This window comes from Taudactylus pleione, unplaced genomic scaffold, assembly GCF_031769625.1.
Source record: "Taudactylus pleione unplaced genomic scaffold, aTauple2 ptg000398l, whole genome shotgun sequence".
Lineage (NCBI taxonomy): Eukaryota > Metazoa > Chordata > Amphibia > Anura > Myobatrachidae > Taudactylus > Taudactylus pleione.
Window position 1 is genome coordinate 3,386,332 of NW_028284800.1, and position 27,321 is coordinate 3,413,652.

The 27,321-nt window shown below is 40.6% G+C and overlaps 1 protein-coding gene across 2 annotated transcripts in view; it reads left to right on the top strand.

Annotated features, from left to right (window-relative positions):
* Positions 1–27,321, top strand: part of LOC148506677 (sodium channel protein type 5 subunit alpha-like) — a 323,898-nt gene that overhangs the window by 271,604 nt on the left and 24,973 nt on the right. The window contains exons 21-24 of one of the 2 annotated variants that reach the window (XM_088446436.1): positions 3,579–3,704; positions 14,686–14,961; positions 19,455–19,511; positions 26,999–27,140. In XM_088446436.1, coding sequence (XP_088302562.1) covers positions 3,579–3,704; positions 14,686–14,961; positions 19,455–19,511; positions 26,999–27,140 — 601 coding nt within the window. Of the gene's footprint in view, positions 1–3,578; positions 3,705–4,149; positions 4,273–14,685; positions 14,962–19,454; positions 19,512–26,998; positions 27,141–27,321 lie in introns of both variants that reach the window. The other variant, XM_088446435.1, reaches the window with a different exon arrangement.

Consider the following 27,321-nt stretch of genomic DNA (forward strand, 5'->3'; position numbering starts at 1 on the left):
GAACTCGTGGGTGTGGGGGAGTGTAGGTTTACAGAAAGCCTAGCTTCACCCCTGAACTGTGCTGTAAACCAGCATTTCTCAATTCTCTATGCATAATAGGAGATATATATATAGAATTACATGCCATCATTTATTAAACAGGGAGGTATATCATACTTTTTTGATAATACTTCCTTGGCCATCGTCCCCTGTATTAACTGACTGGAATGGGATAGTATTACTGGCCGCTGTTTAGCCACCGGTTCAAATCCCGACAAGGAGAGACCGACAGGCTGAAATCCCGACAGGCTGAGGTAAGTACTCTAACCCTCCCCTCTCCCCCCCCTAACCCTAACCCGCCTTTAGGGGTGCCTAACCCTAACCTCCCCATCTAGTGCCTAAACCTAACCCCCCCTCCCTGCTCTCTAAACCTAACCGTCCCAGCGGGTGCCTAACCCTAACCTCACCTTGGGGGTGCCTATCCCTAACTCTCCCCGGGGTGCCCTAAACCTAACCCTCCCCCCCGCGGCTAGCAGAACGGGTGGCCGTACTTACCTCGATCGGCCCTGCAGCGTTCTGTATTCTGGTGTCGGGATTATGACAGGCGTCGGTATCTTGACGTCTGTCATAACTCCTTAACCGCCGGTCATATAACTACGTCCCAACTGACTATGCTCTGCTTATACAGGGGAAAAATGACCAACATTCTAAAATGTACAGCATAAATCTTTCCAGGGTTACTTTTTTTCTCTAAGTGCAAACCGGAAACTTTCTCCCACAAGACAATCATCCAATTTTCTGAGTGCAGGGCTACCGAAAATGTATGTATATATAAGGTATGACAGAGCTGTGTGGTCTAGAATAAAGTCAAATATTTTGTTTATATCTTTTAGATGCCATCACTTTTGTCATTGTTTGGTTCATGAAGGAATGCTATCTTATAGCAGATATATGTGATGTTCTGTTTTAAGGTCAATGAACTACTTACAAAGAAACAATTTTACTACCCAACAGCCATTTTGCATCTGACATGATATATATATATATCAATTTCCATGTAATTTTGTGCATAGAATCCAAATATACCATTAGTATTTTGATATCACATAAGGTTTTTGAGATAATTTGAAAAATGTAAGTATTTAATCACAGTAAGTGCTCGGCTTCTGCCTGCGCGATGGGGTACGCATCCTGCCCAGATTCCTTATCCTCTATGTCATCAGAATCACCCTCCTTGTTTTCCTCATTCTTCTCCGTGTGCTGGTCCTGGGTAGAGTAAGTCATGAATAGGGGAATGTCTTCACCAAGACATTCTGACAATGGAGCATCGCTACCGAGGACGCTCATTGTCAGACGAACCTGCACGCTGTGCAGGGAAACGCGTTAGGTCTTGTAAGGAGTATCACTGTGTACAATCTTATGTGAAACATCCTCACATTTTGGATGAGATAGATATCAATTACTCACCTGAAGTGTGAGTCACATGGCTAAACCCTGATGAGGAGAACGGGTATGACTACATTTATTCCCTAAAACAGCAAAAGTATTCATACTGGTTTTGTTCTGCAGTTTTTATTCCTCTCGGAGGAATACTACAGAGGACTTTGCATTTTACTGTGGAGAGCTACGGACTGAAGTCTTTCTATATCTGATACAAAATAGACTACATAGTATCCAATTGTGATCTATTGGACTAATTAGTTACTTAATTGTTACACTGTATCCGGACTTTGAAATTTACTCACAAGAATCTGTCTAATTGTCTGTTGTTTACAGTTTTTGACACCTGATTAGGTTTTAATGTGTATGTACATTCACTGAATATATTTTTTGTGCTTTTTATTAATAAATCTCTATGCTTATGAATAATCAGACTCCTATAATGATAATTATTACTGCTGAAATAGGTCAGTGCAATTTTCTTTTCCTTTTTGTTCGGTCTTAATAGTATGAGATGATTGCAGAACCTCTGTGATTACTGCTGCAGACCTATATTGTGCATCATTTAATTATTTGAATTCATATTTATAATAAATATTTATTTAATAATTATATTATTTTGAATTATATAGGATAAACGCCATTAGGTCTTTCAAAACATTGTGACTTGATAATGACACAATTGTGCATCAGTGAAATAAATTGCACCCATAGGTGGCGCTGCACTTCTGTATGGGGAAACAGAACAGCTACTGTAACATGATATACTCTCCTGTCAGTGGTGAAAGAGATAATGACCTATAAAAGTCAGCAGATGAACAATATCTGCCTCCAGACACACACAGATCTTGCAATTTGTCACCTTGTTCAGCAGATGGGAAGTCATTTATCTTAAGTTTTTTTTCACCTGCTGACTGGGTGCAACAGGTGGGTTTTACATTCCTAAATCCAGGGATCAAGAAGGATTAACACCATTCTATGCCTAGTTCATGTCAAGGAGGGAAAGGTTTCACATAAATCCCATCTAATATATACTTGGTAAAAGGATTTAGATTTTTTTTTTTTTTGGCATAAATAAACTGAGCATTTTTTTTTATTAATCTCATAGTTGATATAAAGTTCAGTGTTTTTCAATGTTTCTACAGAATAAGCAAGTCAAAGGAAAGGTTTGATTAATTAAAGTCTGCAAATTGCATTATTCAAATATATGAATTGTTAAAAACTCATACTAGTAAAAATGACATTGTAATTATTGTGTCTGTGGTCTGTGCATATTGATGTACATTAAAGGACACGCCCACTTCCAAACAAAATGGCTCCTGTTAAATATACTACGTTGTAACACGCAGGCTGTATTTAAACCCTAGGTGGTCGATTTGTGCTACAGTCAGCGTGGCAGAGACAGCTCCTGTTTATTGTTAGTCAAAAGCACCCAGTGTATCATGGTAGCTGAAGCTTTAAGCCACAGTTTCTGCATACAGCTAGGTAATGTCACTGCAGGTGGCACTTTTCCAGACATAACTTTTTTTTTTTTACTTTAAAATACCAACCAAGACAACTTTTACTAGGAGTGACAGAAGCTCTTGCAAAATATATTCCTGGGATCACAGTCATATAAAAACAAAAACACATACATATGTCTTAGACAAATACTAGCATCATTCAAGTTATTATCGAAGGATGGAATCTCTCTTTATGAATAAATAAGGTGCTTTCAAACACTGGTTCTCAGACTCCTCACTAACAGTAAATTGTTTAATATTACCCTGAAATAAGTATAAATATCAGTAATTTGCTGAATTGATAATCATCAGAGGAGGATATACTGTATACAAAAAGTATTAGCCCATATGTCATAAAGGAGTATTAAAACTGATGCATTTATGCTATGTCACATCTTCCAGTCTCCTTTGAACCAATTAGCTGGCAATGTTAGATGAAATTTTGTCATGTGCTTCACCGGACCCAGATTGGTGAGTTTATTGATTTAGATGAAGGAGTATCAGGTAACACATGATTCATGAACATTTATGAAGACAAACTAAATCTTTATATCTAACAAAACCAACATTTGAAAACCAACAACGAAAGGCATTTGGGTGATGATTTTATTTGTGTGCATCTGATCAATTATTTTGCATTTCATTCAATCTGTGCAGATTTCAGTAGCATGTCTGATAGCAACTTATGGGAATGGCCAGGGGCAAATGGGTTCCGTGAAGTCTCTCAGGACACTGAGGGCCCTGAGGCCTCTCCGAGCCTTGTCCAGATTTGAAGGAATGAGGGTAAGGGTAAAATTCACCATAAATCCTATATATGTCTCTAAACATTTTTCTTTTACAGGCAATTAACATTTTTTTTCTTTACTTCTTACAAGAACAGCGATTAAGAAAAAAGCTGCAGCCTCAATAGCATTTCATAATTTGTTTCAATGTCTAAAGTGACAAATTGAAATAGTGTTAAAAATGGGAATTGAGTATTAATTGTTATAATTTATTTACAATGAACTCACTTTGCTGGGATTATCATAACCTTGGTAAGAAAAATAATAATAATGAACACAACGGAATGAGTTAGTATCTATAAAGGCTGCAGCTCCTTTCTAATGACTAACAAGTTTTGCCCCCTCCAGGTCCGTGGTTGTTTTTCACCTTCATTGATTTAACAGAGGCAAGTGAAGATGGTCAACGTGTGTTAACAGCTTGAGTTCTGCTTTGTGTCTCCATTTAGGTGTCTTTAATAAGCCTCATAGCTACTGCACTGGGATTCTCCGAATTTGGTCCTATTAAATCTCTTAGGACCCTCAGAGCTTTGAGACCGTTAAGGGCATTGTCACGGTTTGAAGGGATGAGGGTAAGACTACAATAACAACATGGGGTCTATTTGAACCAAAAGCATGTCAAGGACCTCATTTTATTTGAACTTGTCGTCAATAGATCTGTATACAAAAATGACTTGATGCATTTGGTATACAGTAGTTTCTTCTATATTTCTACATTTGTTTCATCTTTGTATGGGGATTCAAGAACAAAAACAAGGGAAAGATCCCATTACAAAGAATGAATCAAATAATGAAAAGATTTCAGATGAGGGTACGTCATCGATCAATCCATGCAATGAGATATCCATAACAGTACAAAAAAAAAAATTAGAAACCATTTTGAAATTTGTGGTGTATTCCACCAATTGTTTTAAGTTTTAAATCCATGAGTACATTCATTGCAAAAACTTTCTTCTGAAATACTTATGTTTTTTTCTGCTAGCATGCAGATTTCATTTTTTGCATGTTCATTTTTATTAATCATTTATGTGTGTCACATTGTTGCTTTTTTACACATAGAAAACTCACTCAGTTGCATGCCATTTCCATTGTATGTCTGAGTCCATAACTCTTTTTAAAGCATGTCTTTGCAGTGTATGGAAGCATCGAAACTAGCCAAACATAAGTTGCATGTCACTATTCATCTGTTCTAATAATGTACAATATGTGTTGTAAGGAATTATTTCTGCACGGATCAGTGCACTTTAAAGTTAAGGTGTCCATTTTTATGCATGACTTGTTCTTGCTTGTATATCAAGTTATGTTGCTTCCCTAATCATATTATCTCCAAAACAAAGTTATGATTGCTGCTTCACCCAGACTGTGCTATAAGCATGCAGCGTTGTGGCAGATGAATGATATCATTCTATGTGGTGTATATAGTAATCTCTTGCTAGGGACATCACTATGTCTGTCTCAAGATTTGATCCTATAATCAATGTCTGTTTGTTTGATAGTCTCACTGTAGAATATGATGCTCCTTAATGATTAAAAGACAATTATTGAGTTATTATACAGTGTATGTAGTTGACAGACAATCCAGACACAGCTTTTAGTAGGGGTCATTCACCCTGTTATTTAGAATAGCAGGGAACAAAAATGGTTAGGTCACACTTTACTAAGTATTTTCACTTTATTTGATCTCAAAACATTAATCGGAATCTATGATTTATAAACGATAAGTATATCTCCTTATTAATTATGGCAACCTCCATAATTTGCAATATTGTACGTTTCATTTCAAAATTATACCACTAGAGCTTCAGCAATATGCAGATAAGTACACAGGTATATCAGTGCTGACTACTTATCAGTGCTAATAAAGTATTTTAATATATTATTACATGATTAATTATTAAATTAATAGTAATAATTATTAAGTTATTCAATTAATAGTAAAGGGACTTGGCATACATACTTCACCCCTCTCTATCTGCTGCCCTCGCCCCACTCTGTCCCGCTCCCTCTGCCTGCTGCTCTGACCTGCTCTGTCCTGCAGGCCCCTGCTCCTTCCAACCCCCATACTTCCTCCTCTGAGTCATCTCAAATAAGACACTGCCTTACTGCAAATAATGTAATTCCCAGCTGGATTTCTTTAATTTCTAAGCAAAGATTATGGTAGTTATATAATAGGGGATGTAGTCAGCATCCCAACAGTGCCCTTCTGCTTCACGGGAGGTTTCTGTCCTCCCTGAGCTCGCCTTAGGAATCCCGACAGATTGCAGAGGTAAGTATTAGGGTTAGGGGAAGGGTTAGGGTTACGGTTAGGGGGAGGGTTTGGGTTAGGCACTAGGGGGAGAGTTAGGGTTATGCTGCGGAAGAGGAGGGTTAGGTTAAAGGTTATAATACTTACAGAAATCTGTTGGGATTCTGACTGTCAGTATGCTACAGTCGGTATTCTGACCATGGGCATTTTGACCATCAGGATCCCGTATCCAACCCTGTAATATGTTTTCAGATGAAGAATCCAGTTTGGTTTCGACGAGTTCGTTGCTAAATTTGAAGCGGCAATCAGCAATCCAACGTAACTCACCAAAATCTTCATCTTGGAACGGTATACAATCGGGAAGCCGGCAGCCGGAATCCCGACAGCCGGCTTCCCGACTGCTTTATCCCGGCGTGGGATAAATGACCAGCATCTATATCTAGACACCTGTCATTTCCCCGACGCCGGGAGATAGGCGCCCGGTATCCCAATCAAAGGGATGCCGGGTTCCGCAAGCGGACAGCTGCAGGGGGGAGGGTTAGGTTTAGGGCACCCGTGGGGGACTCAGGGTTAGGCACCCCCCCGGGAGGGTTAGGTTTAGGCTAGGGGGAGGGAAGGTTAGGGTTAGGCACCCCCGGGGGGGACTTAGGGTTAGGCACCCCCCCAGGGGACTTAGGTTTAGGCAGTGGGGAAGGGGGGTTAGGGTTAGGTACTTAGAGGGGGGATTAGGGTTAGGCACTTGGGGGGGAGGTTAGGGTAGGCACCCCTAAGGAGGGTTAGGGTTAGGGAGTTAGGTTAGGCTGGTATTTCATGCCAATTCCCTAGGAACATATTACATAATACCCTATGCCTTTTGTCAGGGAGTCATTTTGTACAGCAATATTTTTAAGCAAAGGGCATTTTTCTGCCTAATCTTTGCTGCTGTACGCAGTATTTATAATGGGTTTTAAGACATGTGAAAATTTTAGTACTGGATGAAAAAGGCAATTATTAATTACCATAACAGGATAGATTTAATTGACTTAAAAGATGCTGCCGTGAAATATACCCATGTCACCTCAACCTAAAAAAATATGTTTGCTGCCATAAAATGACTGTGGTGCCGTAAGTATACTTTTGTTAAAGTATAAACAAGTCAGTTTATGGTATGCAAAAAAAATTAAATAAATAAATTAAATACATAATTCCAAAACTTTTATCCATAGAGATGATGTATGTAAAAGAGCTGGGAGAGGAAAGCACAGCTTGTTGACAATCATGCTGACACATAAGCATTGGGCCAAGCACATGCTAAAAGCCTATTAATGCATTTGGCTGTGTGCCCTGACATTTCCACTGCAGTAAACAACAATTAGCAATATTTGTAATTAGGTATTGTTAGAGGGAAGTTTATTTTCTCTAATTTCCTTTCAGTTTGAACATTTTTTGTTCAGCGTAATTTGAATAATTGCACACACACCAGAATGAATAGATCTTAACAACAAGTTTCCTACACATAATATTGCCAGATAAATTAGTTGATATAGTGAGGTTAGCTCAGCAATCCATATGATATGAGATAACAATTCGCATTTTATTGAAAGTTTAAAAAGTCATAGGGGACTTGATTAAAATAAATTGCAATATTGATATGGCTGAAAGGAAAACTAAACAAAAAAAAAAAATATTGACAAATGAATCCTGAAGATAATTATATTATTCAGCCTTGTCCTGATTTTACACAGCTATGGTGTTTAATTAAATATATATTCCACCACAAGCAGCTACATCCACCTTCACAACTCTCAACAGCATTAACATTTGTTCTAGAGATGTACAGGCTCGGATTAGTTTGGATTTTCCTGCCAAATTCAGATTTTTCTTGCCAAAATCGGGTCTCAGAAAGAGGCAAAACATCATCTTTCATGGACAAGCATCATCTTTCATGGACTTTTGTCCAGGAAAGTTGATGTTTGTCCATGAAAGATAACATTTTGCCTCGTTCTGAGTGGGAAAAATTGTAATTTGGTGGAAAAATCAGAACTAGTTGTCAGTAGCATGTCATTAATCTATACTTGCTAACTAGATTCCAGAATTATTTACCTGTCATCATCACAGCATGCACTTTTCAATGAAAAGGGAATTTAAAAAGAAATAAAATTCTAAATTAATTATCAATTATTAATGGTTATGCAAACATATGTAGAATGGTTTTTTTTAACCTTAAAATTATAATATAGCTGAAGGCAGCTGCTATGACAGCTTAAATTAAAATTATATTTAAAAAGAGTTCATATCAAATATAATGTACTGTACCTCAAACTAGGGACATGTGTAATATTTTGCACATAAAAATATATATGACTGACAACACATGCCAGAATCCCTTTATGTGCATTTTGCTTAGCAGTGCTCCTTCCAGTGCCTGTAGTAGGAAGTACTTGGTGATTAGCTTTGTGTGTATAGTTATAACAGCAGCTACAAAAATTCTAAAATTATTTATTCAGGGTTAATGGGTTTCAGATAAAAAAGATTTGATACAGTACCAGTAAATTTATATACAACGTTAACTTATATCTTTAAGTTTAAACTAAATGCTGTTTTGTTTTGCAGAGAAAAATATGTTCAAGCCCCAACACATTAAAATATCTGGCAAAAACAGCCAAAGCTTACAGGACAATTAAAGCAGAAATGAAACTGTTTTTCATTTGAGCAGAACACATTTATTGCACAATGAGCTAATTCATATGCCTTCATAATGGTCTGAAAATTTGGCCTGCTTGTGTCCTTAATGGAATGCAGTTGGCAGTGCATATTAAACATGTCACCATCAATATACAGAATTTTAGAGCACTTACTGAGTTTACGTTTGCACTATGGCACACAATACAATAGATTTGTGTTCAGAACACATTACCTTATTCTTTACATGTCATATCCATTTCTATTTCTTCCAGTCATTTCAACAATAGTGCAAGTGATACGCAGGAAAAGTCTGGTTGTCCCTTGCAAAGAGCTGGAAGAAAAGAGGACAGCATAGGTCCATATGTTTCAAATGGACAGAGTGGTACACTTAAAGGAGGTGTCCACCTAAACTGTTTTTTAATAAAAAAAACCCATGTATCAAACATGCAAGGGTCCCAGGCAACAGACTCCTGCTGTTTTTCACATACTAATACTTAGTACCCCAACCTCACGCCCAAAACCACCAGACACAGACAAGTAACTTCTGGTGGTAATGGAAGTAGAATTTTACAATTAAGTGGATCCACGCACACATCCAAGTGTTGAGAGCATTGAACAGTGGACACACGAGAAGCCCCTTTGCGTCGGAATAACTAAATCAAAACATATGTATGTATTTCTTATATGCCATAGGGTGGTGAGTGAGTTAGGATCTCCCGAATGTCTTGAATTCTGAGCAGTGGATTCTTGACATTCTGACTCTTAGACAAAAGGTTTTAATATATTTAAAAAAAAAACTGCATTTAGGTCACATAACATTTGTCTAAAAAGGCAAGATTTAATTTAAATCCATACATTGAACCACAACAGTACCATGTGGACTGGAAGGTAAGATGGACTGGTGTGCAATATAAGGACTTTCCATTCATAAGATGGACAGGAAGGAGTTGAGGGACAACAATCTTGACAGTTGCTCAAGTGAGCTGTTATAAGATCACAATATATAAATTGTGTGAAATTAAATATAATTCAATCTAAGAAAAAGTTACATAATTTTGATGATATATTTAGTAGATGGTACACAGTAAAACGCCTTATAGCAGGGTACACACTATACAATGTGTGTACCCGGTCATGGAACGTCACAATGTGACGATCCGATCCACGTCGGAACAATATATTTTACAATACATTGTGTAGTGTGTACCCAGCTTTATTGTAAGCAATCACACATTTGGTTTGGTTGTTGATCTCCATGTGCACCAGCTAGATTGCATGGAGTCCTGGCCATCGTATGAAAAACATAAATTGCAGTATATTCACAGTTCAAAAATAGGGACACTTGGACATCATTGTCCTGTAAATGATTACACTAGGGGCTGACAATCTAGTATAAAGTGTCTATGAATAAACTAAACAAATTACTGTAAAGATGGAAAACTGCAATTAAACTTATAAATAGATACATTATTTAATAGAATGCATTAAACAGTTATATTTTATTACAATAAAATATTACCTTCACTATTAAAAAACTATAACATAACTTAATATTTCCTTTAGGAAAAGTGTATGCTTGATTAGATAGATAGATAGATAGATAGATAGATAGATAGATAGATAGATAGATAGATAGATAGATAGATAGATATGCACAGTTTGAATTGATAAAGTCAATAAGCTATCTATGCACTTTTGTATGTCACAAACATTTTAGAATAAATTAGTCTTTGTTCATTACTTTATTTTGTGTATATTCAAAATGTATTTTGCATGACTACATTCTGCTGCGTTTATATGCATGCTTATATTATTTTCTGTCTTGTCCTTTTATGTTTGTCTTTTGTAGTTGTCAGCCAGCAAGAAAGGATGCTGTTCATTAGAGTCTTAAAAAATGTAGTGATGCTTCACCTTGAGATATATACAGTAAAATGTAACAGAACATGCCTTGTTTGTATTCTACTTATATAGAGTCTATTTAATGTCTTACACTAATGCACCAAGTCTATGGTGTTTAGTATTTAATGGAGTCAGAGTTTTACCAATCAGAGTTTTACCAATATTAGGATTTGGCTGATTTCTTAGGATTTGGCTGACTGACTCTTGATTCCAGTGTTGTTAGTGTGCAGGACAATTAGACCACTCCTATTTCATTTTAAAATGTAAATAGGAGTTTGGATACCTACATACGATTGGTTGCAGAAGGTGCAAGTGTTAATTATTTACCAGGATACCAAAACATTTCACAATGAACTAAAATAGCTTTATAGTCATAAAAAAATGAGGTACTAATACTGTACATAGAAGTAAATATAAAATCCTAGAGATAATTGTACTCAAATGCAATTTGGGAAAACGGATCACACAGGAGAAAAATACAATGTATATTAGTTGAATCACTTAACGTTCATATCAATGAAACTCAATTTTCACACAATTAACAATCATTATAAAAAAAAAATGCAATCCCATAGCAGTTTCTACTTAGGAAATCCCTTTTAATTAACTGGACCTATGATATCTTGGAGTCTGCTGTCATATAAAATAGCCTGGCCAGTCTCCCGTGCTTAGGCTGCCGCAATAGCTTGATTTAGGTGGCCACCTATGTTTAATCTGCTACTATTCCTCAAGGCAATTATTCATAAGGTCCGGGATCACTGTTGGTCTCAAACAGCGTAAGTTCCTGTGGTCAAGATGAGCCAGCTGTCTGCTCGCAATAACATTTTACACTTCTTGTAGCCAAGTGTACTACAATAGTAGGTCCAGATCCCTTCCTGACATGTTTTATCAATCTGATGCGTTTCATCACAGCATCTGAGACTTTGAAAAAGTGATTTCCTAGTGAGAGACTCTTATGGGAGGGTATAATATAATTGAGCCCTACTCACATTGCATTTTATATTTAGAGCATATGCTAATTGTGTGAAACATATCATCACTGATATGAACACTTAGTACATGCACTGTAATTTTCTGCTACTCCTACTGATTTCCCAAATTGTGCTGGAAGAAAATACCTGTTTACATTTGTCTTTAAGCAATTTTAACAGGTGAATTGAATATAATGTTTTTTAATCAAACATTTTCTCCCAAATTTCTGACAAATTTGGGAGAAAATGCACTAAGCGTTGGTTTTTCCCGACATTTCTAAACCGCCGCATCCCACCGCGGATTTATGTTGGTTTTGATCTCCAAAACACTGAATTGAGTTTCCAGCAGCAATTTAGCTGTGGGTCCACAAATATTCAGCCACGGCCCTGTTTAGGCCGTTTGTCATGTTCACTCTTTTGAATTAGCATTGATTGTCCCTCCCTTTTGTTTCTGTACCCTTATAACTTGCATACTCTGGGCCTGAGTTAGAGTTGCAGACTAGTACATTTGCACAATGTAAAAATGCACACTCCATATTTAAGTTTTGCTCCTACATAAATTGGGTGTATGTATTAAAGTTGATGATGATCATTTTGCAACTTTTCTACAGGGCCTGATCACTAGTGCGATCACAGCTAAGATTACACACGCAGGTCTGCTGCAAAAATATGCTAATGACTGCAATCACAAAGCTATTATAGAGACACCCAAAGCCAGCATAGAGACGCCCACTACCGCTTTCACACATCCGTAACACCTTGCACTTCTGCGTATACATCAGGAACATCGAGTAACAGCGGCCTCTCACGCACAATTACAGCAGGTCTGACCTTACTCAGTGATAACCTCGTCGCACGCAGTGAGTACTCAAGCTGCGTATGCTATCACAGTGGGTAATTTATGCATGCCCAAGTAACAGTGTACAAACGGACAGGCACGCCTGCATTAATCCGACCATTCCCCCATCACCACCCCCCAAATGCTGACCTGACGTCACCCACTCTGCGATGTCTTGGCATCTGCATAGGAGAACACAGAGTGATCTCAAAGCTAATTCGCGCACTGTGATGCATACGCAACAATCGCTCGTCTGCATGCTGAATCAGGCCCTCAGTGCATTTTTACGCTGAATTCTAAAGCAGGCCCTTAATCTGTAATATAGTCTGATGAATGATGGTAGAACAGCCTTCCCTGAGAACACATGCTGTATTCACAAACGTTAAATGCTGGATTGTCTGTACTTATGCTGGATGCATTACTCACAGTGTCCGCTCTCTAACTCTGACTTGTCTGAACAAATATGAAATTAATGTGTAACTGGTTGAACTCAAACTTCTAATGTTGCTTGTATTTTTTTCCCTCTAATACTCTATATTTGTTTTGTTGGTGGTTCTCAAACCCTGGGCCATGCCTCACTATTGATTCCTTCATTTTGGGTCAACTTACCTCAGTTTGTTAGACATACACAAGTGAAAAGAGAAAAAAAATAATATAGTAAGGCATAAGTAATACACAAGGAGCCAACAATAAAGATATGTATAATATTTGAATTATGTGTCTATTTACTGCCTGTCTGCTTTTAGATCAGGTTATTGGTGTACTGCATCAAATTATTCTATAGAGAAAAAATTTACTCCTGCATTTATGCACTGAAAAATTTATTCATTGTGATCACAGTCAGACTTGGCCCTTGATTGTAATGAACATGTTAAGTCTAGTGAAAAAGTTTGAGAACCACTTGTTTAAGTCATGTCTTTAGGGATTAATATGGGTCATGGACAGAATGTCTGTTTTGTGACGGATCAGTGAACTAATAAATTAGAACTTATAATTCATCTACAGTAACATTGTTTTGTTTCATAAGTTGTATACAACTCATAAATTGTTTACTGAGATATATTGTGGCCATATTTAGTCACTATTTTTTATAAAAATATAAAAAAGATTATCTTTTATCGTCATGCAATTTTACAGCAGTATCGCAGGACTGTAACACTCTCTTGACCTGTCGGACTGCTCAAGGTCACCACTCACCCCTGTCCTAGCTTAAGACCTGTCCAGGTCAATGTCCATTGTGCAGAAAAACAACCTATATAGTTAGATACCAGATAATGTTTATTAAGTGCTGATTAGAAATGTATCAATTAACCAATGGCCACAACATATTCTAATTAACAACTTGTTATGTTTCCCTTTGTAGTTGTTTTCTACTTTGATGGGAAAAAGTCTTGACGTTGCTTGATACCATGATCTGTCCACTAATCTGCAACTTGGAAATGTACTCTTTGATTAAAGGATACTAATGTTCAAAATATGTTTTACTTTGCTGATTATCATGATATAATATATCTTATCCTGATTTATGTTTTAAAGATCTTATATATAGTTCCAATCTTCAGTTATTAATCCCTAATTCCTTACTTTGCAATCCCAGCTCACATGGTTGTTGCCTGTACAGAACAGTTTGCTATTGAGAGGTTTCAGTCACTTCTCTTCTACCTTAAATCATTCTTGATAATTCTATAGAGAAGTATCAAAGGGGGAAATGTAAAGAATTATGATTTATCATAATTTCACATTTACTGCAATTTTTACTGTGTGTTTTAAATTGGTGATTTTGTTATAGGCCAAACCATACTTGTTTTGCCTTCAAATAAAATAGCTGCTTTAAATCCCACAATAAAAATTACTGAAAATTGGTGATTTTGATAAATCAACATTTATTTCCTTTAAACCAAAAGTTGTATAATACTGGAGGCAGGGAAATAAATTAATATCTCAATAATTTGATTTTTAAACTGTACTGTTTGGCACAAGTTTTGTGGAATTTTTTTTTAATTATTTAAATAAATGTTTTAATTACTAAAATTGTTATTCAGTACATTGTACAACTTTTTATGGACATTAGTGTTTCTATACCTGTTAAAATGTATGGTGTTAAAATGTATATCCTGCTTGTTCTTTCAGCTTGGGCTAATAACAAATAGAGATTTGCAGATGACTAAAGTATACATTTGTATGATTAAATTTCATATATATATATATGAGATTTATTTACCGTGTAGTAAAGTACATGATTTTCTTAATACCCCATAATGAAACCTCACTATTGAACTAAATCTTGTTATGATCACTGTACTATTACATATATATTTTTACTTTTTTCTTTTAATTGTGTACTAACTTTGTTTTGTTCCTTTTTAAGGTTGTAGTGAATGCCTTAATTGGTGCTATCCCATCCATCATGAATGTCCTGCTGGTCTGTCTCATTTTCTGGCTAATTTTTAGCATTATGGGGGTGAATTTATTTGCTGGAAAGTTTGGGAAATGCATTTATGCTGAAAACAAGACAGAGGTGGATATTTCCATTGCAGACAATTTAACCCTTTGTAAGTCAATGAATGAAACGGAAGCCTACTGGACTAACGTAAAAGTCAACTTTGATAATGTTGGGACAGGATACCTGGCGCTTCTTCAAGTGGTAAGTGTTATTTATGTATTTTTCCCATTTCTTTTTGCATATAGAGCAACTAATATGGTTGGGTTGAGACTGGTTACATGAGCCAAAACACCACTGGGCGGCTTCTGTAGTGCCTATATTTTAATTCACTGAATTCATCACCTTTTGTTCACTTCTTTATGGTTTTAAAAATTATTTTCGCTGTTCCTTTTGTCTTACAGATGATATTAAACTCAATAATAAAAGTTATATTTTAGATATCCTTGTGCACCACTTTAGGCATTTAATTTTCTCTTCTTTATTCCTTCGGCTTCTGAAATGCTAAGGCTTGCTTGGGGTTCCATGCAGGGGCAAAAGCCAGCCATGGAGATAGAGCAGCACCCTACCTCATTGCACAATATTGTCATAGAATGCTTTTCTGATTGGTGCGGCCACTCCCCGATGCTTGGTTAGCCCCCTCTAGCATCAAGATGTCCAATGAAACCAAGAGAAAACAGTACTGTCTTCTAGTGTACTTTGTCATGTATTCAAGTGCTGTAAATGTGATCTCACTCAATACATAAAGTAGAGGTATCATGTTTAGATTTGAGAAGTTTACATGCTTATTTCCAGAATATGCCCTTTCTTATCCCAGAAATTACTAAAACTCTTGTCTATTTGTTCATTATCTTGCACTTTGACTACTGCCACCTCCTCCAATCTGGCATTCCCCTTACCTAATTCATGTTTCTTGCCGCAACAAGATTGGTCTCTCGCTGCTGTACATCAGCTTCACCATTCTGCAAATCCCTACACCAACTCCCTGTGTGCTCCAGAATCCAATTGAAATGACTTGCCCTTACCTACAAAGCACTCAACACCATACAGATATGTCCATGCTCATCTTTTGCAGCTGATGCGGAAAACGTGCACACGCATTGCGGCATGCATTTTGCCGTGCACGCATACGCCACAGCATGACAGACAGCGGCAGTACTCGCATCGCGCAATCCTGTGGATCGCGGGAGCGAACAGGAAGCACGCACCCATTTGCGGGCGTGCGACTCGTGTCATACATGCCGTGGCAAGTCACAGCCATGGCAAAAATCAGCGTGGACACATCTGTACATCTCAATACTCATCTGAAAATTATTTCCCATATGCCCTCTTAGATGTACCTCCAGCCTGTGCCTTGCTTTCTCTTTGAAAACTACCTCTGAGTCCCAATTCAATTAGAAGTGAGGGGATGTAGCTTCCGGGATAAGTGCCCAGAGCTATTCAATTGCCTGCCCTATAATTCTGCCAGAGAATGCAGTTTACTATTAGGGCCGTAGATAGCCGGCCCAAGCCCAGGGGGAAGGGGGCATGGCCTAATCATGGGAGGTGTGTTTTCTCTTTTATTTGCAGTGCCAGAAGTGGAGCTGTGCGCTGGGGAGGGGAGGAGCTTTGAGCCCCTCAGCACGGTGCAAATCAAGGAGGGGGGAGTATGATCGCTCCCCCCCACAGTCAGAAGAGAGGAGACTGCTGCTGTTGCAGCAACAGCAGCTAGCAGTCTTCCAATGCAGCTCAGCACATAGTAGCATGTGCTGGGCTGCTGACAGGTAAGAGGGAGGGGGGTGGTATCGGACCTGGGCCCTTCCAGAAAGCCCGGGCCTGGGTAATTAGTACCCACTCCCTCCCTTCTCGGTGCCCCGTTTATCATGACTAATGTCAAGGGCATAATCGCTGTAAACTGCATCTCCCAACTTAAGTGGTTTTACAATTGAATAGCTTTGGGCACTAATCCCGAGAGTTACATCTTCTTGCTTCTAATTTAATTCCCCCTATAAGACTTCTCCTGTGCTGCCTATGCAGTTCCCCATTGTCCCTGATCAGTTTTCTCTCACAGTCTTCAAATACTGTCTGAAAACCCATCACTTTATTAGAGCTTACCCTACTCTCACTTATACTCAGTCTACCTTGCATTTCCCCGTGTCATGTATGTCCTGTGTCTTCACTGTCCGGAGCCATGGTGTCTTCAGTGATAATACTGTAATAACCCTTCCAATCTTCACAGCGTTGTCCCAGGACAATTTGCCCTGCACTGCTTGACCATGACACCAAGGTTGTATTATTACTGCTAAAGATTTACTTGAAATAAGTAAATACTTTATTCAGCATTTAATTTCTTTCTTTCTTTAATTTACAATGATTTCAGCAGTCACAAGGTTTAATTTCATTCAATTCTGTTGGAGTAGTATAAGGAATTATATTAGACATTCAGAGAACATTTTATTTTTTACTGAACTCAGAGTATTAAAAGAAAATAAATCAGTGGAAAGGTAACCATGAAATAAAAACCCAGAAAATGAATGATTGTAGTATATAAATTTCCTGATTCCAGCTGATTGTGAAGTTTAAATTGCATGTTCAGTGCTACAGTACTTTGCGGTGTCTTGTGCGTTAGTTTGTGTTTGAGATGATGGAATATACTTTTTATAATTAACCCCATTGAAGTTTGGAAGAATAAATAAAGACATAACATGACCTGTATACATTTCTGTTGTTTACCACCAAAATTCTGTGACACGATTATTACTTACAGGGAAAGTTCTAGGAGGTGGGGTACGGGATGCCGGAGCTCAGGATACCGGCACTCAGAATCCTGACCCTGCGTTAGAATGCTGACAGCTAATGCCCTACCCCTAAAGTTAACCCCCTCGCAGCCTAAACCTAAACCCCCCCGCAGCCTAACCCTAACCCTCCCCCTAGAGCCTAACCCACCCCCTAACCTCAATACTTACTGTTGGGATGTCAGCGGTCAGGGATGCCGGTGCCAGGATTCTGACTGGTGTCGGGATTCCGGCGCCGGCATTCTGAGTGGCGGCATCCCAAGCACCGGGATCAATTTCGGTAGATTCTGGTCTTCTAGGAACAAGTGGCTTGTGGCTGCTAAATTGGTTAGTTAGGGGGTGCAATCAGCGATGCGTTTCATCCTCTGCTGTGGACTTTTTAAAGCTGTATGCCCCCTTCTTCTATACTCCTTTGAAATAGGTTGATGGGTACAGTGATTGGACAATTCAATTAAGCCTATAATTGCTGACAATAATAATCAGATGTCAAAGTATGAAAGCCATCCTAGAGTATGTGGCTTTATGTGGCTTTATTTATGCTAGGCTCAATTACTACAATATTAGCCAAAATAAAATTTTTATAAATAATAAAGTAAATAACTTAAAAATATAAATAACATTGATCTTAAATAATGTGTACATGTTGTATAATTTTTCTATACATTTTGCATATTCATTCGGCAAAGTTCAGGATACAATAAATATCCTCACTTAATGTATATAAAATAAATAAGATTAGTTATAAAAAATGTGTATGGATATACGTATATGAAAAAGAATATGTCTGGGGTGATTCTTGCACACCCTTGCCATGGGCCTCAATTACATGATCCACCGCAAATCGTGTAATCAATCTGCTGGATCGCCCACTTCACTAATAAGTAGCCAGGATCCAGGAATCTTTTCTATTTTACAGATTGTGTGGGATAAGTACCTGGTATTCATGAGTCTCCCAGACAGTCAGGAAGAATAGACAGGGATGCCTACAGTAGCAGTACAATAGAACGTATTGGTGAAAGCTTATTGAAATGTGCATGTTAAGCTCATGGAAAGAGCATTGCTAAAAACGATTGTGGTACCTCCTAAAATAACCTATGTGTTTGAGCCAGAGACGTAACTAGACTTTTTGGAACCTTGTGCCAGAAAGAGCATTGGCGCCCCCCTCATTTTTAAAAGGGACATAATGCACCCAAAAAAGGTCCATGGCTTCATGGGGAAGGGCCAGGGAAGAGATAGGGGAGCCCAGAAGATGCTGGGGATGAAATAAGAGGAAGCTACAAGCAAGAATGATAATAAACAGAAATTTGACAGGCCCAAACAGCGACCCCTGACCTGTGGTGCCCTGAGCGATGGCACCGGCCACACTACCCTAGCTCTGTCACTGGTATGAGCCATTATCCAGTTTTCATCACTATTTAATCAAATCCATTCTTTTTTTCTAGTATTAATACCTCACCTCAGCATAACGCAGAAATGTCATGTATAAGGCTGCATCGTTGGGTTTTGTATCCAGTGCCGAATCCTCGCCAGCAATGACAGAGCGCCCTAGCAATGTATTATTTACATAGACAGAAACAGTGCTAATTATTGCAATATGTAATGTGCAGACATGGTGATACTTTGTTGGCATTTTACGTGTTTTATTTCCTTATTGTTCTGTGCTTCTCCCCTGTGGGGGGACACAGCTGTTTCCTCTTGAAAACAGAATAGGAGGCATTGTACAAAATTGTGGTTTGAAAAAGATCTGGCCACCATCGTAAATTGAATTTTAAAAGCTCCTTTTGTGATGTAATTCTCAGCAGAGGACCAGATCCCACGTCAAAGATAAGCTTTGGGTGATAAACACAATAATACAATTATAATACTAGAGATAAAATAATAAAATAATGAATGATGTAATACTTATTGCTTCCTTTTCTGCAGGCAACATTTAAAGGATGGATGGACATCATGTATGCTGCTGTGGACTCACGTCCAGTGGTCAGTATAGGTTCTCATTGTTCTGTTTTAAAGTAGTTTAATTTTTGTGGTGAGGGTTCACATTGGCTTTATATATATAAGGTTTAATTTCCTATCATTCTTAATTTATGGGTACTATTTAATAAATCAGTAGTGAAAGAAAGTTCAGTCCTGCTCCAAAATGCTGAATTGTCATTGTTATATAATAATTAAATGACGACTATAGGAATACAATAATTACACAGCCCCCCAAAAAATATTTAGTTGCTAACGGTGAATGAATTTAGGGTATTTTGGGCTTACTGAATTAAAAAATTAAAGTAGTTTATCAAATTGGCTCTATTTCTCAAGATAATGGATACCCTCAAGTAATAGGGAACTTAGGGCCTGATTCAGCAAGGATCACAACTACGATTAGTCACGTAATCGGGCAATTGTTGCGCACTGCGCACGCGTATGCATCGCAGTGCAAGTGCGCGAATACTCTGCTCCGATCGGGACTGCGATCGCAGTGGCTACACAGACCCAACGCAGAGTGATTGACAGGAAGTACTGTTTGGGGGTGATGATGGGGGTGTCGACGAAATGCAGGCGTGCCTGTGTGTTTGAACACCGTTACAAGGGTGGGCAGAAATTATCCACTGCGATGCCGTATGCAGCCTGTGCTCTCACTGCGTGCCGGAAGGTTAGCAAATAAGTAAGGTCTGACCTTGTGCAAGTGTGCATGAGGCTGCGATGGTACTCGATGTTACCGATGGTTTAGCAGTATTGCTAAGTAATATGGATGTGTGTAAGGTAAGGTGGGTGTCCTTATGTTGTGCTGCGATGGCATAGCGATCGCAGAGGATTAGCATATCTTCACAGAGAGATTGCGTGCGTAATCGCTGTTGCAATCGCAGTTGCGATCTGTAGTGAATCAGGCCCTTAGTCATAATAACGCATGCATATGGGAATCTATCAGAACACGACAATATTTTAGGTGTTCCCTACGCAATCATGCTAGAATATTCCCCCTCCACATACAGCATAAGTGATCGGCTTCCCAACCAGCAGTCAGTTGACAGTTGTCTATTGTGTTTTTCTTGTCTTTCGTCAGTGTATCTAAAACTTTAGAGGCGACCTAGCAAAACCGATGACACCACAATTTTACCCCAAAATGGATGTAATATGATTGGCAATAATATGAGTGTTGATCAGTGTAATGATTAAGGGTACTAGACGCCCTAGGCTTATACACTTGTAGCCCCTCTCCCTTTACACTTATACATTGTGCACAGTATTATTCACCCCAGGGTCCATTTTCATGTCTTCAGTTTTGGTAACTGCAAATGAAATGTAAGGGATAGTTTTCTGTAATGCACAGTGCGTATGATTGGCCTTTATACTGCGCATGTGCCACCAATGAAGGTTATTCAGCTGCCGTTTGATTGCGGCATCTAATGATGTTTGTGGAGTGTAAAAGAGATTTTGGCTACTGAGGAATGCAAGGAAGACTCTAAAGATAATCGAGCATGTAGCGCTCCAGCCAAACCAGATGGAGCTGTAGCAGTAAGTTACAGATGTTTACACTATTGATGCAGCCGCGACAAATAGCCCTTTGGCATGCCAGGCCCCATCTGACTCGGATTGCACTGAGGGCCTGATTCAGACCCGCTCGCGAGCGCTGAGCGCTCGCGAGCAGGTCGATGTTGGCCAAGTGCGCTTGCGCACGATGGAGCCGGTTCCGTCGTGCGCACGCGCGAGACCCGCATAGCGACGGACAAGCCGTCGCTATGGGTCTCGCTACAAAGGGGGCGTGCTGTCGATTTTGAGTGACAGCACGCCCCCTTTGGTGGGCGTGCTGGGGGCGTGGCTGCCCAGACGGAGGCGTTCCCATGGGAACGCCTACCGTCTAGGGCCGGCCCCACTGACATCACAAATGATGTCAGTGGAAGTGCTTTTGGCTCTGATAGAGCCAAAAGCACTCCAGGGCTTGCGGCAGACGAGACCCTACCACAAGGGTCTCGTTGCAAGCCCAATGGTCGCGATGGTCTTGACCATCGCGACCATCTTTTTGGCCGCTCGCTATAGCTGTGGGTGGTCACCCACAGCTATACGAGCGTCCAGGAGGCCGCTCTAAAAAAAGAGAGGGAGGGCACTGATTCAGAGCGAGCGCTGTGAAAGAGCGTCCGGCTCTGAATCAGGCCCTGAGCATCTTTTTCACCTGGAAATGAGTCTTAGGGCCGTATTCAATTAGCGGCGAAAAGCCGTTTTTTGTGAAAAAGTTTCGCCAGTGACGTCATTTCGCCGGCTGAAACTTATCCCCGTATTCAATTGTTTAGACTTTTCGCCGGTGGACAAATGCAATGCAATGTACCTGCGGAAAAGTTTCGCCTATGAATAGGTGGTGGAAAAGAGTGCAGAAATGCGGTTTCGGGGTGCAAAGGTGGGGAAACCATCTTGCACTCTTAGGACAGGTCCCCAAAGGTAAATTGCATCAAAAAAATCCCAAAAAACTATTAATGAACACCCCAAAAAATTACTTTGAAAAAAGGGGCGAAAAAAAAAATCAAAGTTGGGGTACAAATCATACAAACTAGCAAAAATGACTTGGGGGGGTCTGTAAATATGGGGGAGGTTTTTTTTGATTGTAGGTGCTTGCTGAAGGTACGTTTTTAACGCTTTTTAAGACCTCACTTTAGCAATTTTTAACCTTGCTTGCACCCGTTTTTATGTACCCCAAATTTGCTGGGACTACTTATTTTGGCCAAAAAAAGCTGCAAATTACTATTCTTTATCACTAGTGCAAAGATGCAAAATAGCACCAATTGAGAGCATTTAAGCACCCCAAATACCTCCAGCAGGGCTATTCGGGGGTATCCATAGTGGTCCACCATGTCAGTGCATCTTTTGGGGGTGTCAGGCTGATTTCCCCATATCTGCCAACACTTTTTGCCTGTTTAAGTTTCGCTGGGACGCGTTTTCACATCCTTTGGAATTGAATACGGGGATAAGCGCGCAATACTTTTTCGCATGCAAAACTAGCGATGTCTGCGAAAAGTCTGGCATGCGAAAAGTACGGGACTTTTCACTTCTCATTTAATATGGCCCTTAGTTGCAAATGGATGCAGCAAACCTCTTCTCAGGACAGCACTGATTAATTTCATATGCGACACTTGTATATCTGTGTGCCACTGAGTATCTGTATACGAAGTTACACGATGCAGCAGCCGCGGCGTTTTCCCACGCCAAGTTCCGTTTCACATACAGATTACGTCGGTCACAGACATACATGCCACATATCAAATTAATCAGTGCAGTCTCATGAAGCAGTTTCTCGCATCCGTTTGCGATTAAGGCCCCTTTTTCGGGCAAAAAAGATGTGAAAAAGTTGGTCGGCGCAAGCTGGGTCACATGGGACCTAGCGGCTCACTCGCTCCAGGCATCTTGCGCCGCATGGCAAATTGAGGCAAGGTGTATGAGGACACATCTGTACATGGTCACATCAGCACAGGCATCCAACGACCACTGTGAGAACTGCATATCTTTCCCATCAACATCGCCAGTTACTTTGGTTATATTTGTCAGCCACTGCCAGCATGGAATGAATTAGGTCTTCATTTTATTCCCCAGCTTCACCGCCCCACACACGCATACACCTGAATGCCTTAGCCCGGAATGTAATAGTGTGCCATTTCCCGGAACTGGTGCGAATATATAAATCCATAAATGATAACACGTTGTATTATATGCTGTATTATATGTACTAGAAACAGTGGCGTAACTAGGGTATTTGGAGCCCAGGGCAAATGTAAAAATGGAGTCCCCCCTACTATGTGCGCACGCCTTCGGCACGCAATGTGAAAAATGGGCGTGATCACTTAAAAATGGGGCGTGTCAGCACCTTAACCCCAGTAGTGCTCCTTATACAATACCCCCAGTATGCAATGTCCCCAGTTGTGGTCCCTCTTATGCAGGCCCATAGTATTGCCCCTTATATAGTACTCCCAGTAGTGGTCCCCTTTAAGCAGCCCCCCCATTAGTTCCCCTTATACAGTACCCCCAGTATGCAATGCCCCAAGTAGTGGTCCCCCTTATGCAGCCCTTTATTAGTTGCCCTTATTCAGTGCCTCCAGTAGTGGTCCCCCTTATGCAGGCCCCCAGCAGTGATCCCCCCTATACAGGGCCCCCTTTAGTGGTCCTCCCTATTTAGTGCCCCCAGTAGTGGTCCCCTAGTAGTAAGCCTGTTATATAGTGCCCCCAGTAGTAGTTTCCCCCCCAGTAGTAGTCCCCAGTAGAGGTTCCCCCTCCCGATGCAGTGCTCCCAGTAGCAGTCTCCCCAGTAATGGTATCCCCAGTAGTAGTAGCTCCCCCCAGTAATGGTGCCCCCAGTAGTAGCTCCCCCCCAGTAATGGTGCTCCCAGTAGTAGCTCCGCCCCAGTAATGGTGTCCCCAGTAGTAGCTACCCCCAGTAATGGTGTTCCCAGTAGTAGTAGCTCCCCCCAGTAATGGTGCCCCCAGTAGTAGTAGCTCCCCCCCAGTAATGGTGTCCCCAGTAGTAGTAGCTCCCCCCCAGTAATGGTGTCCCCAGTAGTAGTAGCTCCCCCCCAGTAATGGTGCCCCCAGTAGTAGCTCCCCCCCAGTAATTGTGTCCCCAGTAGTAGCTCCCCCCCAGTAATGGTGTTCCCAGTAGTAGTAGCTCCCTCCAGTAATGGTGTCCCCAGTAGTAGTAGCTCCCCCCCAGTACTGGTGTCCCCAGTAGTAGCAGCTCCCCCCAGTAATGGTGTCCCCAGTAGTAGTAGCTCCCCCCAGTAATGGTGTCCCCAGTAGTAGTAGCTCCCCCCCAGTAATGGTGTCCCCAGTAGTAGTAGCTCCCCCCCAGTAATGGTGCCCCCAGTAGTAGTAGCTCCCACCAGTAATGGTGTCCCCAGTAGTAGTAGCTCCCCCCAGTAATGATGTCCCCAGTAGTAGCTCCCCCTCAGTAATGGTGCCCCCAGTAGTAGCTCCGCCCTCAGTAATGGTGTCCCCAGTAGTAGTATCTCCCCCACATTAATGATGTCCCCAGTAGTAGTAGCTCCCACCAGTAATGGTGTCCCCAGTAGTAGCTCCCTCTCAGTAATGGTGTCCCCAGTAGTAGTAGCTCCCCCCAGTAATGGTGTCCCCAGTAATAGTAGCTCCCCCCCTGTAATGGTGACCCCAGTAGTAGTAGCTCCCCCCCAGTAATGGTGTCCCCAGTAGTAGTAGCTCCCCCCAGTAATGGTGTCCCCAGTAGTAGTAGCTCCCCCCAGTAATGGTATCCCCAGTAGTAGTAACTCTTCCCCAGTAATGGTGTCCCCAGTAGTAGTAGCCCCCGCCCCGCCCCGCCCCCCCGTAGTGCAGACACACAAGTTACAAAAAAAATTTAAAAAAATACACTTACCTGAATCCACGCTCCCGCCGCACGGCAGTCCTCCCGGGCTGTCGCGCTCAGCATTATGGGAGAGATTACCCACTGCATGAGCCGGAAGGCGGAGCTCATAAGTGAGCTCCAGCCCGACTCTTGCTGTGGGCGCTGCAGCAGTCAATGAGAGTCTGTCTGACTCTCATTGGCTGCTGATTCACACACACATCGCTGCCGCTCGACGGTGATGTGTGTGCAGTAGCAGCAGCAGCCAATGAGAGTCATCTGACTCTCATTGGCTGCTGGTTAACACACACATCGCTGCCGCGCTGGTGGCGATGTGTGTGTTAGCACAGCCTGAGCCCGCCTCCCACACTCCTCCTGGCACTATTGGGTAAGCGCTCAGGGGAAGGGAAGGGGCTCGGCTGTGCAGCACAGGACTGGCACTGGGAAGCCTAGTGCTGGTCCTGTGTAAATGTGTAGCGCTGACCGCACACACTGCAGTCGGCGCTACACTACCTAACTAGGGCGGGCCGGACCGTGGCCGGCAGCGCTCCCCCCGCGCCTCCGGTCCTATGGCACCCAGGGCACACACCCTGACTAGTTACGCCACTGACTAGAAATAGTAGAGTAGTCTAAAGTGTTAAAAAAATGATGCATTCCTTTAAGCCAGTCAGATACAGTAATGTTGTTGGCTCAGACAAGGTATGCAGCATTCCCATTCATTTTATTTATTAAATAACTATTTTACAAGCATTTGTGGCACCAAGAAAAGTGTTGATGAATGTAAATCATTAGTAATACAATTATTTCTTCTTTGCTGTCTGTCTCTCATTTACACTTGGTGGTCTTCTGTCATTATATTCTATGTGGTGAGTGAACTGATTGACATATGTTTTTGATCATCCCGATCTATATTCCAGATGATATAAAATAATCTACAGAGCGGATTGACTTGGAAGTTTCAGGAGGAGCTCAGTCATATAAAATTTATATGCACACATTTAACCTATTATGAATTGTATTATACAGTTCTCATGGTGATTAGTGACTTACAAATTATTAACAAACACAAATAATTTCGATTCTGAAATTCTCCCAGTGAGTGTATTGTATTTGGCTGTATTTTACAACAGAAGTATGGCTGAAAACATTACATATTAGACTGCAATTTCAGAGGGGAAATGGCCTCTTTTTTTTTCTTTTCCCAATGGCGTTCTAGTGTTAAAGACCATTTTTTATGTAATATTGTCGGCATGTGTGTTTATGACCTGTAATGTTAACAAGATAGAATCTTGGCGTCAAAGAGGGTGACACAATGGGCCCAATTCAGAGCTGCTCGCAAGCGGCCCGATGGTTGCCCACTGCGCACGCGCCGCGTCCGGCTAGCATGTGCGCGAACCCCGCTGAGCGACTGTAGTTCAGTCGCTACGGAGCTCGCAACAAGACGGGGAGGCTGTCGATGTTGATTGACAGCTCGGCCCGTTTTGTGGGCGGGTAGGGGGGGTGGCTGGACAAACGCAGGCATTCCATTAGGAACGCCTGGCGTTTTTAGGAGGGCTGACTGACATCATTACTGATGTCAGTAGTGGACTCCTTCTCTATCAGAGCAGGAAGTCCACTCGGTCTTGCGGCAGCTGGACCCTACCCCAGGATCTCATCGCAAGCCCGATGGTCGTGATAATCTGTGCTGGGTTGGTGTCCACTAATATGGCCTTTTTTTTCAAAATGCTTTCCTTTCATTGCAAAGCTCTTTGCTGGGACAGACTTTCATGGGAGCTGCTGTCCCGGCAAGAGCTCTTTGGCAAAAGGGGTGGAAAAATCATTCCTTATTGCAGGCATAACGAATGATACTGTAATTAACAGGACAGGACAGCATTTTTTAATAAAGAGTACCCTTAATTATTTGCTGTATATTATTTAGCTTAGGAATGCACGTATTTTAGTACATTACTGCCCCACAGTAGCTGTAGTTGTGTTTTATGACCACATTGGCAGACTATTGCTACAGTGACTCATGTAGTGTCTACTAAACGGTACCCAAGTAATAGTACAATGTCTTTTGTGCAGATTTATAGTAGCGTATATCAGTCATGTACAGTGATAACAACAAATTTTGTATGTATTATTCCATTTTTTTCTCTTCTAGATTGAACATCAGCCAATATATGAGATTAATAAGTACATGTACCTGTATTTTGTCATTTTTATCATTTTTGGATCTTTCTTCACCCTGAACCTTTTTATTGGTGTGATCATAGACAATTTCAACCAACAAAAGAAGAAGATAAGTATCAAACCCACATCATGTTTCATCTGTGCACAAATTAGTGTCTCTCTGTACCCTAACCACATACAGTAAACTGCCCTTTACTTATAGAATTAATGTGGGAGAAATTACACACTGGGAGACCATAAAAACACAATTTCTTTAATAAAAAAATAGTGCAAACATTTGTTCTAGATTGCTCT